The sequence below is a fragment of the Cebidichthys violaceus genome, unplaced genomic scaffold (genome assembly GCF_023349555.1).
Source record: "Cebidichthys violaceus isolate CVI_PGR_0920_01 unplaced genomic scaffold, fCebVio1.0.p SCAF_4, whole genome shotgun sequence".
NCBI classification, from domain to species: Eukaryota; Metazoa; Chordata; class Actinopteri; order Perciformes; family Stichaeidae; genus Cebidichthys; species Cebidichthys violaceus.
Window position 1 is genome coordinate 16,484,084 of NW_027176594.1, and position 16,642 is coordinate 16,500,725.

The 16,642-nt window shown below is 42.9% G+C and overlaps 1 protein-coding gene across 1 annotated transcript in view; it reads left to right on the top strand.

Annotated features, from left to right (window-relative positions):
- LOC137885351 (alpha-1,6-mannosylglycoprotein 6-beta-N-acetylglucosaminyltransferase B-like) overlaps positions 1 to 16,642 on the top strand; it is a 106,968-nt gene that overhangs the window by 53,540 nt on the left and 36,786 nt on the right. The window contains exon 8 of the mRNA XM_068727576.1: positions 5,346 to 5,515. Coding sequence (XP_068583677.1) covers positions 5,346 to 5,515 — 170 coding nt within the window. The remainder of the gene's footprint in view (positions 1 to 5,345; positions 5,516 to 16,642) is intronic.

Genomic DNA, 16,642 nt, shown 5'->3' on the forward strand with positions numbered 1-16,642 from the left:
AACAATGACGAATGAATGAGTTAATCTAAAGGGGCAGATTTAGCAACATATCCTGCTCCTTCTCCCCAAAATGTCTCTCTTTGCCCCCATCTCTGTCTACAATAAGCTAACAAGGGTGGAAATAGTCCCCTGTCTCCGAGATTGATGTGTCCCTCTCTTGCGGTGCACTGAGGGGTTTTGTTATCCTCCATCATGGCTGCTGTAACAGTCTATGTAGCTTTACGACGTGCCGCAGCTATCTGAACAGTGGATGTCCTGGTGTTTGTGAGAGTTAGCCTTCCCTGTCAAAAGCTGTTTATCACAATAATTACAAATGGGAAGAAAAATGTGTGTGTGTGTGTGTGTGTGTGTGTGTGTGTGTGTGTGTGTGTGTGTGTGTGTGTGTGTGTGTCTGTGTCTGTGTCTGTGTGTGTGCTTGACTGATAATTGGATATCGTTGCACTAAAGGCCGGAGGCAGAATCTCACTTTATTTGAAAATGAAATCTCAGTCTGTACCAGTTCAATTTACCATTTCTCAACTGTTTCCCTCTTCACACGTGAGAAGATTTATGTTCATTTTGACTTTGAAAAAAAAAAAAAAAAAGCACTCACTTTTAAAATTGAGAAGGAGTACACTGTTTGATTTTAATTAACTCTGACCTCGGTAAAAACATTGTCTGATGGGAATTGACTGCGGCCCTGCACTCGCCTAACCTTTGTCTTTGACAGAATCCCTCGCTTCCAGTGGCAACTTTAGCATTCTGCTTGAGTGTGCAGTCTTTACAATTCCAACGGGGTTTCTGTTGGTTCAGTTCTGTTTCCTTGTTTGGCTTTCTCTTTGATTGTGAGCAGAGTGGATGTTTACTCAGAAAAAGAATAAATTAGCAGAGTGGAGAGGCAAGCGTGCAGGGAGAAAAGGATCGAGAGGGAGAGAAAAAGCAGGATGATTCTTTTGAACTCTCAGTGGCAGACGCAAGGACGGGAGACGGGGAGCTGTGTGTCTGTGTGTGCCTGTGTGTGCCTGTGTGTGTGTGTGTGTGTGTGTGTGTGTGTGTGTGTGTGTGTGTGTGTGTGTGTGTGTGCAGAAGAGTGACCGTGAAAACTTTGAGAAATGTAATTTTGAAGTCAAGTCGCACGGTCCAAAATATTTGAGAGGTAGACGTTTGAGAGATTTGATATGGAGGCTGCCGCATTGAATGAAGCAGAAGCCTGCCTTAAATATTCTAGGAAATCTCTTATTTTGTGATTAATCTGCCTATTTCCTCTGTGATCGTGGAGCTCAGAGAGAATACAATCAACCTTTTCGCTGCACTTCACTTTCAAAGCAGGTACGTTTGTGGCGTTATCAAACTCAATCAAAAGCCCGGGTCAACCCATTCAGCCATTCAAACATAGCTGATGGAATAATTTGTGTCGAGCAAATTGCGGCTCTCCTTTTTTTTTTTTTTTTCTAGACATCATAGCGAACATATTCAGCTAAGCCACGGCACGACGAAGAAGCTTTTAAGAGACGGCAGCGCAGATTCAAGGACGCTGACCTTATTCTGTTGCAGCGCCGTCGCTGCCTGTCAGCAGCCGGTTAAAGTGTCTCAGAAAGCGACTTCGTGTGCATCTGCTGCTACTTCGTGAGCGCGCACATTTAGTGTGTTTGTCAGCATTTGCCAAACTGTTAATTTCCCCCTCTCCCCGTGTCTGCCCTCTTGAGAGTTAATTGACCTCTGACTGATGAAGTGCAGACAGAGTAAGCGACTAATGGGATATGGAAGGGGAAGTGGGGAGTAGGAGGGGTGGGGAGGGTTAAGAAAAAGTAAAAGTAGAGGAGGAAAGACGTGAGGAGAAATAAAGAGGGGAAAGCAAGTCTGTAGAGTGTTAAAACGGAGGATGACGGAGAAGGTGAAATTAAGGGTAGGGTAGCGATGCAGCGCCAGCTTGCGTTGCCACCCGCGGCCTTCTATCGGACAGCTGCAACCTTCATAGGGGCCACAGAGCACGAGTAAACCGGGTCACACACACTCAAACACACATGCATTCAAGCAATGTCTTGTGCTAACAGATGCTGAGACGAGCATTAGCATTCCTCTGTCGTTAGCCAGTTAGTGGTGAGTGGGGAAGAACAAGTGGGACCACATACTTGAGAGCCACTTCTACTCTCCTGCCTTAATATCTGTCACGCCAAGGACTTTCCAAGGATTTTGCATATTGCATGAAACGTTCCTAGCATCAGCACATGAAAGACAAGACACAGCTTATCTTATTCGTTATATAATCAAACAATCGCATTCAGAACAGGGACGGTGTTGTGAAAAGACCTTGATTTGTGGCTTAAAAGTTTTGCGAGAGGGGTGGTGCATGAACATGCGGAGGTATGGTACCTCTCCGCCCGTCTCAGCGGGTTCGGCAGGCCTTTGTGCTCGATCCCCACGGGACGGTAACGGTAGAGAGTAGCTTCAGAACAGTTTGAGAATCCCCCAAGCTCACGGCGGAGGAACGAGCTTCCACGGCGATCACACGCAAACACAGAGTTCAACTGATGTATGTCAGTGTGAGACAAATGCAGGCAAACAAACAAGCAAACTTAATTCAACACCCATCGGCGCACACACACTCAGACACGCACCATCTGGGAGCGCCATAAGTCTGCTGCATAAAGAGCTCCGCTCTCTCGTGTGAGATCAGGTTCCTGAGGGAGGCAGCTGGCCGCGATACAGGAGTTTATGAGGAAGTGCAGCTTTAGCTTCAGTTGACGACCTCCCACCCGTTCATCTTCATTCTTGAGCGAGTATGAGCGATCGTGTCGCTGGCGATCTGCGTGACGAAACACAGTGCGAACCCACCCGCACTGGTTTCCCTCCGCTCTCCGTTCTAGCTCTTGATTCCTACTCTGTGATGTAAAGGTTACTTCTCCAGCGTTTGCTCTGATGTGTGCCATTGAGCTCCTCTCTAATCCGGTTCCCATACAGGGGAATTAACATTTGCAAATGGAGATAAATACTGCCTATTACACAGAGAGTGAAATCCCCCCTCAGCAGTCTAGATCCCAGGTGCAAGTTGCCAGGTTTTGTTAAGCACCCTTACCTCTCTCCCCATTAACTTTTCATTTGTGTGTGGATGCCAGGTTTCTAGAATCCAATCCACAGCTCTGCTGCCACGGCGTGATATTTCTCATATTTATTTAGCAGTGTTTCTTGTGCTGTTGCCAGTATGTGAGATTCGCCTCCCTCTGTCTCCATCTTCGTGCGGCTGTCAGTGTTTGCGTGACACGCTCTCACCAGCACCGCCGCCGACCCGCCACCAAGCCAAGAGAGTGCGCAGTACTGGCGCCGCAAATTCTCACTCTTGCCATCTGCCACCCAAACTGTAATTAAATTTCACTTATCTTCTTTTTTTTTTTTTTTTATGAAGCAGAAGTTAATAGAGCAGGCTTATTAAATCAGGGGATTTTTCACGCCAGCTGGAGTCTCACTGGAGCTTGATTCTGCCGAGTACACACCAGTGTCCACACATTTTGTACATGTTAACATTAGTGGGATGACTTGAGCAGTTGGACTGGATGTTTACAGCTATATTACAAAAGAATCTTCCATCACTATATATGTTTATATCTATATTAAAGGAGTAAATATAAAATATCCAGGTTTTTTTTAGAATGCGTGGTGTGTAAGTGCGGTGCTCACGTTTGTTTGTTGTGTGCTCGTGCGGTAACCTTCAAACAGCATTGTGGCTCATGTTGCCTTATGGAGACAAGAAGAGAGTATTAAAAGAGAAGAGGCATGCTTCTGAAAAGCTCTTGAAGGCTTTTAATCATTACAGTTCAAAGCTGCGAGGGTACAAACACAGGACCCACATGCACTTAGATACAAACAGAGAGAGAGAGAGAGACAGAGAGAGAGACAGAGAGAGAGAGACAGACAGAGAGAGAGACAGAGAAAGAGACAGACAGAGAGTGAGAGAGAGAGACAGAGAGAGAGAGAGAGAGACGTAGTGAGCAATAGGCGTCAAAACTTTCTGGCAAACTTCGCACAGTTGGCCTTCTACTCATTACGTATGTTGCATGAAGGTGTTCATGCTGCGCTGGCTAATCAGGATTACCCAGCAGAGCAGCGTTTGGACACAGCTGCGTCTAATCCGCTGTGAAAGGCAACGTGTTGCTCATTTCTCGGTGGGTTGCACTAATTATGCAGCAGCTAGGTGGACACGCATGACGGGACTGCAGCCTGTAAGTGCAAAGGTATACAATAGTATACACTGTGATAATTCCTTCACTTGTGTTGTACGATGTTTTTTGGCACAAAAGGGATTCCCATTGGGTGCCTGGGAATTTGTCACAGCAGTTATCTGTATAGGCGTACAGTGCATGTGAAATGAGTTGTCCATAAGGATGGATTTCGAACACGCGCATGTTGTTCCATTGGAGCATGATGCGATAATTCATTTGGGGATTTCAAAGAATTGCTTTTAATTTTCCATAATTTTCTGTGGGAAGAGTCTGAAATTCGAATGATTTTAATCCTCAAACTCATTAAAACAGTTTGCACTGCAGAGGCTTAACTTTCAAGGAGCTTAGCTTTATACAGTACAGTACGCACACATGCATAAATGATATAATATAAATCAGATTAAATTTAATGTACTTGATGACATTGTGCATTGGGTGTGTATAAGTTACTGCACCACCATGAACTTCAATAGATGCACATTGTGGTAAATAATGAGGAATGGAAAATAAATCAATTGAATTCTAGCTTCCTTGGATATTTTACTCCGGACTTTTGCATTTAATCTTTGAGTTCAGAGCTGCCACTTTACAATGCAAGATGTGAAACTGAGGACTTAAGAAACAAAGTCCAGCCTACTTAGCTGCAGGACATCATTGACAATTAGTCAATTTTATAGTGAGAATTGTTGTTAATGTCACTAAATGGTTTGTTTAATGTAGAGGGAATTATTCAGAAACATATTCATGCCTTTTTAAATAAATGCCTGTTGACCACAAGGGATCATTTTGGTTTATTGCAACTCCTTTTGATCATCATTTCCATCGGTAATAATGTACATGTACTCACAAAGTTAATACATGAGATTTGTGACATTGCCCAAAATGAGTCGTAAAAGGTCAAATGACAATCAGTTGTAAAAATCCATCACAGTTTATAGACCAACCTCTTACTGAAGTTCAACTTTTACTTACTTACCATACATTTAGCTGATGTAAAACTTCAGGCGCAGTCACTTTTGTTTTTACTTCTAGAGAAAGTAGTTCATATCTGAATGATCTTGAATATGTCGTCAACACCTGGCCAACGTTCTTCTCCACGCAGACTTTCATCTAATCTCTCTGCCACGTTGTGTCCCTGTCCTCCTTCAGATCCTGGTCCACGTAGGCTTCCTAACCGAGGAGTCTGGAGATGTCTTCAGCCCCAAAGTGCTGAAGGGGGGTCCTCTGGGAGAGATGGTCCAGTGGGCCGACATCCTCACTGCGCTCCACGTTTTGGGACACAACCTCAAGATCTCCATGTCCGTCAAGGAGCTGCAGGGGTGAGCTAACTGCGCTTGTCAGCGGTTGTTGTTTTTTTTGCAGCTGATGATGTGTGCGGTGTGTTAACCCCATTTCTACTGGACTGGACCCAGTCATCCAGTGTTTTTCTTCTGAATCTAAACTGGTATTAAGAGAAGGTTGCGTCGATATAGGGATTATCCAGACAAGGCAACGTGTTTGCTTTGAAAAGAGATTATTGATTGGCAGGGTCAAGGCTAAAAGTAAACGGAATGGCCATTTCTTGTTTATCTAACTGTAATAACTCTAATCAATAATCGTGTCCGGTCACAGCTTTCACATTTTCATTAGGATGCAAAATGTCTGCTAAAAAATGAATCTGATGACAGCTGTGACTACAAACCAATGACGTTTTACAACCCTCCTGTTACCAATGCGCTCTTGTACGTACTCATATTGGAGTCGAAATGTTTAAGAGTGCATTGCGCTGTAATTACACCACTTCCCCACTTCAGATTATGCATGAGGGCCCTAAGGTCCTGTTGATTTATTTGATGCTGCATTGATCCCGTATCGACGCACTCCACAGCTTCCTGTAAGTGCGACTGCGTCGGCGTGTGTCTTTTTATCCCCTGCGTCAGCGCGCTTGCATGTTTCTGCTGACGGATACAGCTACAGAGCCAACAGACACACACACACACACACCCACACACACAGACGGGTGGATGGATGGATGTAAATCAACCCTGTTGGGCGAGATCCCTACGGCTTGCTTCATCCAGTCTATGCAATATCTACTTCATGGTCGAGACTGAATAAATCACACAGGTTGTCAGGCTCCCGCGAAGACGGATGACTGACGTCGAACTGTAGAATATTGAATAGGTATGAGTCTGAGAAGACAACTGAATCATGCTGCAGACGGGCGACGTCTTTGTTCAGCCTTGATTGGGCCAGTAGTCTTTGTCTCTCTGCCATCGTTGATCACTGCAATGACACGGGTATGGAGTATAGATCAATATAATGATGCCTACAGAGACCCCGCCGTACTCTCCTTCCACTGTGCGCTGCCTGCGACAACACTCACAAATCACAGAAGAAGTATTGTATTGACCCCCCAGCCTTCGGCAGTCATTTTATAGACGTATAACACCTGCAGGGAGCAGGGGAGAGTATGACAATCTAGAGGGATTTTATTCTTTTTTTAAAAATGGGTTTACAGATGGCAGGGTGACATCCACAAGGCCGAGCTCAGTTGCCAGACTTGAAATGGATGGCGGGACAGTTTTTTAGGCCGTGCGTGTCACTGTGGTGTCTCTGGACCTTCGTTTTGAAACCGCTCTTTCTCACGACATGGGCGGCGACGTGTTTTAGGTGACTGTGAAGCGTAATCTAACATACCAGCATGATGAATTATTTCATCCACCTCGCCCGCATGGAATGGCTTCGGGTAAGGAAAAATACCTTTGAGCTCTGGATTACTCGGGGAAGCAGTCTAATCTTTCGTCAAACTGCTCTCGGATCCTGACTCGGTCCTTAAAATACACTGGTGTGAGAAATGGCGACGTCAACTTTGCCTCCTGATGTCGATCTTTCCACATGGTTTGCTGCAGTAAAGTGGAACAGAAAAAGGGTTATGCAGTGTGTCCAATCGTTTTTTTTTTTTTATATGGTTGGCGTGTCAACTTTTTGTTCTCACACCTTTCATTTCCCTTGGTCCCTGCCTTCAGGAAGAGAAAAAAAAGAGTTACAGTTGAACAAAGGTGGTAATGCAGTTTGGCTGTCATGGAGTTGTATTATAAAAATATAAGTCTCTCCTTCGCCTTTCGTGTCCCCCACAAATATGTGGTGTCTTTATTGATCTTTGGCGAATGTTTAGAAAACCTTACAGCAAACATTTCATCAATTCTGGGTGAGCAGATGCTACTACGACTGTTTTTAGCTATTTGTGGCGTACTGATCTGTAAGATACTCATTTGTTCTGTCACACTTTGTAGTTCAAATGTATATTTATCCACCGCATTTCCTGCCACAAAGCTACACACACAACTACAAAGTGATTTGTGACTTGAAAAGCATGAGTATGGATTTCCTTTTCATTTAGTATTTTAGTATTCTCTCAACACAAAACAATGTGATGCATTTGAATGTTGTTTCTTTCACACATTTACTTTATATTCACATTAAGCAAATGCAATTCTATCAGCATGCTATCAGTAAACGAACAGGAAAAGAGGAGCCTATGGTGATAAAACACAATTAACTTTTCGCACAAACTGCCACTCTGATGCAAATCAACAAACGCATTATTTCCACACAGATGGCTGATGTTGATGTATTGTCTGCTGGTGTGATCGACAGAAAGAGACATACTGACTGAAAAACAATTATAACATAAATATATATAACTTATTATATTTGGTAAATAATTCCTTCAAAACACTCTTAGTGCGACTTCAAAAAGGTACACTACAGTCCTATTTCAGTTCAGATTCCTTACCATACAACTCTGTCTCTTACAGCTCACCTGTATAGTTTCAAGATAATTCTCTACCTACTTCCTCTCACTTGTTCCCAGTATTGCCCATTTTTGTGGACATACTGCACTTCCTCCTGTCCCAAATAATGTGCTTGCAACGACACACAAAGATGTGGCTTGACATACGGATAAAAATACAGACAAATGGCAATGGCAATCTGGACAAGCAGGCCGACCGAGACAAATGGGAAACCAGGCACGCAGACACAAATTGCCCAAAAGATGGAAGTTGAGTCCAGATATAGCTTTGGAAACATGTCATCACTGTTCTTGGGGGTAAGACTGACCAGCATTAGAAACAAAACTGAACAAAAAGTTCCCAGGGTCCACAATTCCACAACTTCCCAATGGTTTGTGTGTGTGTGTGTGTGTGTGTGTGTGTGTGTGTGTGTGTGTGTGTGTGTGCGTGTGTGTGTGCGTGTGTGTGTGTGTCTGTGATACATTGTTCTCATGGCCACATCTGAGAGTTGGAGTTGTCTGAGGAGGAAGCAGGAGGCAGCTGTAATTGGCCACCGAGGGGATGATTTGGTCTAGGGTTGTGTTACTGTGTATAACGTACACCCTGATTTGTAGTTTCCAGTCAGTGCTGCTATGAGGTGGCTGGACCTTATTCAGTAGAGATCCATGATCAAAGCACACAGAGACTCACTAACATACTGTGGCCCAAAGACAAAGCCTGAGAGGGAAAAATGAACCAGAACATATGGACAAAAACAACTTCTATTGATTCAACTGGGAGGCGATATACTTATGTGTGTGAAGCCTCTACTACACTGAATTCTAATGTGTTATTTGTGCTCTCTTTTGGCCTGTATGTCATACTGATGTTGTGTCCTGCATGTCATATTGATATGGGAAATCATTCATTTATAATATCTCTTTTCTGTGATTCGTCTCAAGGCTGTCACTGTGCAGGATGATGGACTGATGAGAAAATGTGAATGGAGAAGCAGGGGGTAGAACAGCAAAACGCTGAGTTGGCATCTGTGCAGTTTGGGCGGGGACTTGTGTTATTCAAATATGCAAATAACAGTTCTTTTTTTTTGAAGGCTCCCTGATGATTTCCATCCCTTTGTTTTGGATCTTGCACTGTCCTTCATTTCTGCACAGAGCAGAAGTTTCACTTGCACCATTCACCTGCCCACACACACACACACACACACACACACACACACACACACACACACACACACACACCAGCACACGAACCCAAGTTAATTCAATACAGGTTTTTTGCATCTACCCGTCGCTGCTGAGTGTGCACTCTTCACAATGTAGCCTAACCGAGCAGCTTGATGGAAATGAAGCTGAAATTGGTGCCAATTAGATTGGCAAGGCACCTGAAATGTATTAGTGTGAGAAGGAGGAGAGACGGGGCTCCGTCTGCTCTCCATTACAGACTCAAGGGTGCAGATGGTCAGCACCTTTGTGCCTAATCCTATCACTACTGTAAAGAGAAATATTGAAGGTTCCGTAATACTGAAACATTTAATAATGCGGCACAGGAGAGGAAGATATGGCATTTTGCCGTGTAGCACACTCTGGACACGCCATGTGGACTGTGACAGTACACTTATAGAAATAAAGATGCTCACTAGAACCATTTTAGGGTTCATTGGCTTCATTTTGGTTTCTGGTGAAACCTTTTAAAACGGTTCCACATAGAACCCCTGAAAAGAAGATGTTCTATGGAGACAGAACCCTCTGTGGAGGTTTTATCCAGAAGCTTTTCATCTTCAAAGTCTGTTAACCAGAATCCATCTGGGGGGTTGTACCAAGAACCCTTTTATATTCCAATGGTTTCATCTAAAACCCAGCCCGGGCGTTCTACAGAGAACCCTTATGTATTTTAAGGGTTTCATCTAGAATCCATCCATGGCGTTCTACAGACAGGTGCTGTGTCTGTAACTTTCCGAAACCGCCGATCTGATTTGTTTTACGACTATATGTGGCACTTTTCACGTTAACAACCAAGTGAAACTTTATGATTGCCTCCCAGAAAATGTGGACAGTCATCACCCATATCTATCCAGTATGGCGCCTACCCTTTCTCTATAACAACTGGCTTTACACACCACCTTCCAGTGTAGCTATAACTATAAACACTTCCGACCAATGTGGTTGGACAATACATCGTACAGACTGGTTCTAAATCGGATCAAGGGTACTGGTAGTTCTTGTTGAAAACTGCTCAAATGTTCAATTTATCAGATGTTATTGGATTATTTATGAACATGAACAAAGGTTAATTGAAGGGTAACTGAAGGTTGACTTTAATGCTCGTCATCTATAGATAATGATTTGTTTGTTACTTCTCCTAAGTTACTTTTGTTATTTTTTGTAAATGTAAGTCTCTCGTGCACTCCCTCTCCATCTCTTCCTCCAACTTGAGGTCCAAGTCTCACAATCTCCCCCCAACTGAAGGTAACGTCTCAGTTGCCATGGAGATCAGACTTTGGGACTTTTGGGGTCGGAGGTGGAAAGACACAAAGTTACAGCCAATCGACACCTCAGAAACAGTAAATGATAGAGAAGGAGTAGGGAATCAGAAAGCACCCAGTGTCTTTTGTCCCTGAGATGAGCCAATAATTGGAAAGCGGGACTGAACAGACACGACGTCTACAGCAATCGTACGTTGACATGTTTGAAGGGTTTTCAGTTCTGGTGTTGTTTTGAGAACTACAGAAAAATGCATCTCTGTGTTGTTCAGTCAGACACTTGCAGGCGACCAAAACGGTTTCAATTAACTTTGATGAACACACTATGACAGGGTCACAGTTCTTAGACGAAAACACAGACAACTCCCAGACCGGACAGCGCTGCAGTAGCGACCTGTCAATCACAAGATGGCAACACCTTAAAGCATACTGTATCGTCTATTTTACTAGAAATGGACCAACCAACCAGAGGAGTTGCCCCCTGATGGCTATTAGAAAGAATGCAAGTCACAATGAAATGTCATAGTTTGCGTTACTCATGCGTATGCCCAATTGAACTTGCATTTTCTTTTTTTATTTATTTTAACCAAACTCTATAGGCTAATTTACACCTGAAATAAACATGCTGCTGTGGTGATTCCAAAGAAAAGCTGCATAAAATGTATATTTGAGGCAGAAGGAGGATGATAAAGTGGCCTTTGTGCACTTGAGTGCCCGGGTGATGATCTAGTTGGTCCAAGTGTCCCAAAGTGCACTTCAAGGGGCACTTGATGGGCATGTGGAGCGCTTATGTGCCCCATTGGTCAGCTCAAAGCACCTCAAGTGCTGCATTGTCACCACATTGGGGTGTAAAAGAGCCATAACCCTGACTAACCTAAAACCAACCTCAATTTAAACCTAATCCTCTGGTCAGTTGATCTCTCTCATTTTGCCCCTCTGAATGCAACCGGTTGCCATTGTTGGTTAATGCTGCTGTTATGAGTTACAGCTGCTGATACAGAATGAGTTGCAATAGAAATGTTATTAGTCAGTGCTATTGTTCTGAATTACTGCTACAGTTAATGCCGCTGTTTTCTAATCATGTGTTTCATCACAAAAGATGATGTGTCATCAGACATTTCCTTGTCACTAGTAGACAACATAATGGTCCAGTTATCTGCAAGGGCTGTGATCAGTTCTTACAGCACTCTTAGTAACAGTTAACAGTTGCTATAAAGGCCCATCTGTTCCCAAATCTTTTGCACTTCCAAATTTCATCCTTGCCATAAAAAACTCTTTTTTTATGTGCTTCTGCACATAAGTAATCCCAGTTCTGCTTCGCCTTTTGCACGTCAAAATATCGAAGTCATTCACATAACGAAAGCAATCTCAGTTGCTTTAAGTCGGGTTAAGTCTGTATTTCCCGGTGAATCCCCCGGTTACTTCAAGCTCTCTCTCATAGTACTCATAAACGGCTGAGCAGACCTCTCCACCGCCTTGCCGACGTGTCTGTCTGTGCATTTCACAGGAAGAGAGTGGCTTCATATGTGCTTACGAATCCATGTGTGTTCGTGTACTACTTCAGCACGTGACTGTGTGCTGTAAAAGAACTAAAGCTAGTTTGCATCATAAGCTCATTGCTGTAAGTCTAGCGATTTAGCCCGTAAATGACTTGCATAACCCCGGAGATTAATGCAAAAAGAGCCCTCCACTAGGGTTACGTAATGCCTTATGAAATTGGATTGGTCTTCAGATTCTCTCTCGGTTGCACACTTGTTTTTCTCTGTACAGTATATTCTGCTCTCTGTCTTGTGCATGCTCTCAGCTCTCTTTGTGGCCACTTCACATTCTTTTAATCGGTTTCTTAATTCTCTTTTCTGTTTTTTTAAAGTGTCTCCTGCTGCTTCCATCCGTTTGTCAACATTAGTGGACTAAATGTGTTCTGACCTTGTTAAATAATTTGAGGTGTGGGCTCAACATGCTCTGCAGCAATTCTCCCTGCACAGCTCCGGCTAAAACATGCGTTTCCTCTCAGAAGCACATGCAGGAATATGATGCAGATACAAGAAGAAGCAAGTAGATGTGAATCTGTGGGCAGTTGTGGGAGTTGCTGGGCTCCTCTTTTTCTTCTGAGGCTTTTTTGTTAAGTCCATGAAAAGTCAAAGTCACGCTCTGTGTGACTCTGTGGCCCATAAACCCCTCCTTCTCTCTCTCTCTCTCTCTCTCTCTCTCTCTCTCTCTCTTTCTCTCCCTTCAACCGGACTCCCTCACCTTTCTGCCATCATTAAAGTGAAGCCTGTAGAGAGGCTGGAGTCGGTGACCTCGGTTCACCTGCTGCTCTCCCACAGGCTGGCTACGAGCTGCCTTATTATCCCTACCCAAAGCAGATAGGAACACACACACACGCATATCTTTTTTCAAAACCCTGATCTTGCTTTCCTTTCTTCTTGGCAATTAGGCCGTTCTCACTTTCCTTACATCGCTGCTTTCTCTTATTTTCATTTCATAACTTTAAATATTCTTCTCTTTCTTCTGACTCTGCTGTGCAACAAAAACTATGCAGGTTTAGGGGGGAAGATAACTTGTGAAGCAGATGACTCAAAACATTATTATACACTTGGCTGTAAGTGCGGGGGAGAAGCGTCTCCTCTTAAAAAAAAAATCAAAATTTTGAGTTATGAAGGGAAGGTGTATTCGATCTCTTTATTCGAGAGAAGCTGCTGAGGTGTGTGAAACTCCTAAAGAGACTTCTGGGTAGATCCCTTTATAAGACAAACTGCAGCACATTAACATTAATCAGTTGTGGAAAATGTTTTTTGTATACGTGTGTGTGTGTGTTTCGTGTGTGAGATAGAGCGTCAGCTTGTCTCTTTGTTAAAAACTAGAGCGTGCAAATGAATGGTATCCTCCGTCTGCATCATTTTGTCTGCTTAAGGCTCCTCTCCTCACTCCTCCCCTCTTGCCTTGTGTCTCTTCACCTTATTTCCTCTCGCTCTTCGTCTGGCTCCTTCTCACTTTGTCTCTGTGTTGTTCCCCTCTAAGCTAAAATCAATGCGCTTGTTAGCAACTTCCCAGATTTTTACTGCATTTCATCACCCCTACCCTTACTTCTAACCCCTTACAGACAGACACACACACACACACACACACACACCACCACCACCACACACTTGGTAATGGTTTCCTTCATCCATTGTTTCAGATTTTAAGTACTGGGGGCAGTTGTGGTACATGGGCGACTTTGTCTTTCGTTACTGGTGTTGCTCTGACTCACATCTCCACCTCTAATTGGTCTGCGTGACACAACTGGGACTCGGTAATACAAATAGGACAAGTTGCTGCTTATGCTTCTTTAGCTGCTTTAGCACAATCCTTGGTGAACTTACATGACTGTGTCTGCTGGTACGTCTTCCCTTGTAACGTTGGGGTTTCATACCATTACTATTGGAGCAGTTCTCGAACATGAATAAAACGATGAATAAAATAATCAATGATATCAATTGAATATTGAGATATGAGACTAGTAGGACTGTCCCGAATACCATATTTTGAACTGCCGTGAACGAAGGAGCTTGTGACCTTCCCGGCTAGTAGGCAGCACAGAGTCATGTCATTAAAGCAGCACACTTCCTTTTGCGCTCCGACATAATCAATGGTGGAATATAAATGACATGACTTGGAAAGGAAAGGATATTTTCCCGTTTCCCAGCTGAGATGGACGGCATCGCGCTGCAACGCGTGTCTTTCAGTTTAATTAAATGCATTCGTTTTTAAGGATTATGTTATTCTACTGTATTGTTGTTTGTATTTTTATTTATTGTTGAATAAGAAGCATTTTCCAAAAGGTTTGGTTTTGTTTTATGTATGTTCCGGAGGGATGAGAATCCCAATGAACAAATACCCGATCGTTGAATATTCGGGCCCAGTTTCGGTAATAGTTGTATATTTTAAATATTGTATTTTCCTTACTCAAAAGCTACAGACAGTTAAAATCCCAGTGAAACAGGAGTTGAAGCGTCTCTAGCTTAAGTAATGTGACCTTTATCCAAATTAAACTGAATATGTGGACGGGGTTTAGTAACGAGGGGGGTTCAAATCCCTGATATTTAATTGGATAAAAAATAACTGTAGGACTGTTGACCTGCATACACACCTCCCTCGTTTGTAGTTAGATTAGGAGGAGGAAGATAGTTGTTCAATTCATATTTTGTAAAAAAAAAAAAAAGTTTTGGCAGAAGAAATCCAAACATGTCTTCTACTTAATGTCACTCTGCTAGCTACCCACTAGCTAACAGTCAAGTGTGGTTGTATATGATGGACGGGTTAGGTAATCATTCCCACATCCCAATTAATTGGGTAAAATAGCATAACCACCTCCTAGTTCAAGATGAGTCATCAACAATATTTTTTTCATTTTACAAGAGGAAAAGGATTTTGGTTAAAAATAATACAATGAAATATAAAAACAATTCTTTTGACACATGTTTAGCATGTAACTAGATACATGAACATTTAGCACAAGGACACAGGATGGAACTTGGAAAATGTGTTTTTCAATCATTTAATTGAAGTGCCAAGATTAATCTCTAATCTCAAGTCTGATTAGTGATCACTTTTACCACTGGACGATTTATAAGGATGAAGTGTGGATGAGAACCTGAATGAGATGATAAAACTTGCTCGTGGTCCATGAAAGCAATAGATCCACAGGTTTGCGTGAGTTTATGGATAGTTGTTAGCCAGCTAAATGCTATCGCTAACTGTTAGCTGTTGTAGCGTAATCTTTTGCTGCATTACCACCACGCGCTTTAGACTGCAGCAGTGCTCACATCTGGATTTTGTGTAAATGTTGCCTGATAATCCTGAATAGAATGCAGTTATTATCAAGATTATTATTACACCGGTGTTTATATAACATTTCAACATATCTGTGATTTAAAAAAAAAAAGGTTTGTTGTCCTTGTGGAGAAACAAATTTCTCTGTCAGCCATTTTGAACCATTCAGTTATTTTGTCTTGTGTGTGCAAGAGCAATGGCAATTGACCATGAGGGAAGGGTAGAGTGGAGAGTAAACGCAGTTTCATGGTCTTTATATGGCTTCAGTTGTCCGACTATGTGTAGAAAGTCTAAGGAAGGTCAGCCTCTACCGGCTGCCGGGCCAAAACAGTTAGTTCTGGCTGAATAAAGTGAGCGGGGGGGAAAGGCTAGACAGACAGGTACATCAAGGGGATGTGTGAGCGACGGTGTGCGTGTGTGTGTTGCACGAGTGTGTGTGGTTTGTCATCCTAGACCCAGGCACTAAGGGCTTTTCAATCTCCTCTTACTGGGAATGGAAGCAGGGGAGGGGAGTTTTAGCCCTGAATAGACTCCAAGGCCTGGGGAAAGACTGAGCCGAGCACCATTAAAACCAACGCTATCAGCCATTCATCAACCTCCTGTCCCTCACCATGCTTTATTCCTCACGAGAAGCTGCCTGAGGCAGACAGAAAAGGAAATAAGGAAGAGCACATTAAAAAAAAAGAAGTTGGATGAGGTGCCAGATATTCATGTAGTAAAATATCTGGCTTTTCCTAAAAATGTTCTATGTCTGACCCCTCAGTAAACTTTTGTTGTTCTCTTGGCTAATGGCCCTTTAAGACAGAACGTGGTTTTATCTACGCTCGCCGATGGGTTCGGCACACATCGCAAAGCCGTCGTTTGCACCAGCCCAATCTTTGAAAGGATTAAATAATTCTGCACAAAAGCATATTATTTACAAAACATTTTACAGTATTCTTGCTCTCTCTAATTGTGTTTTTTTTTTGTCAAATAAAATAAAATCATAAGAAGTGTGCACTCATCAATACATGTGAAATATGAACCTTGTCCAGCTAGAGGATGTGTCACTAAACCTGCATTAGCTGTACTATAGTGTCCCGTCAAATGTTTTTGTTACCCAACAAGGTTATCAGGGCTAGTATTGTATACAGTTACACAGTTTTGTGGTGTAATATGGAGTAAGTTAGATACTGTAGCGTGATGCAGAAAGAACTAAGTTCATTTAAGGGTTGAGAGACATAATGAGCCCTGGACTATCAACATCATAATGGTTCCTATTTGTTTCTCAGTGCAATGGTGCATGACCACAACTGATAAATTGGTGTGTGCAGCACCTGCAGAGCAAGCACAGAGTCATCAATTTCGATATGGGGAAAATATGCGGTCACGCATTA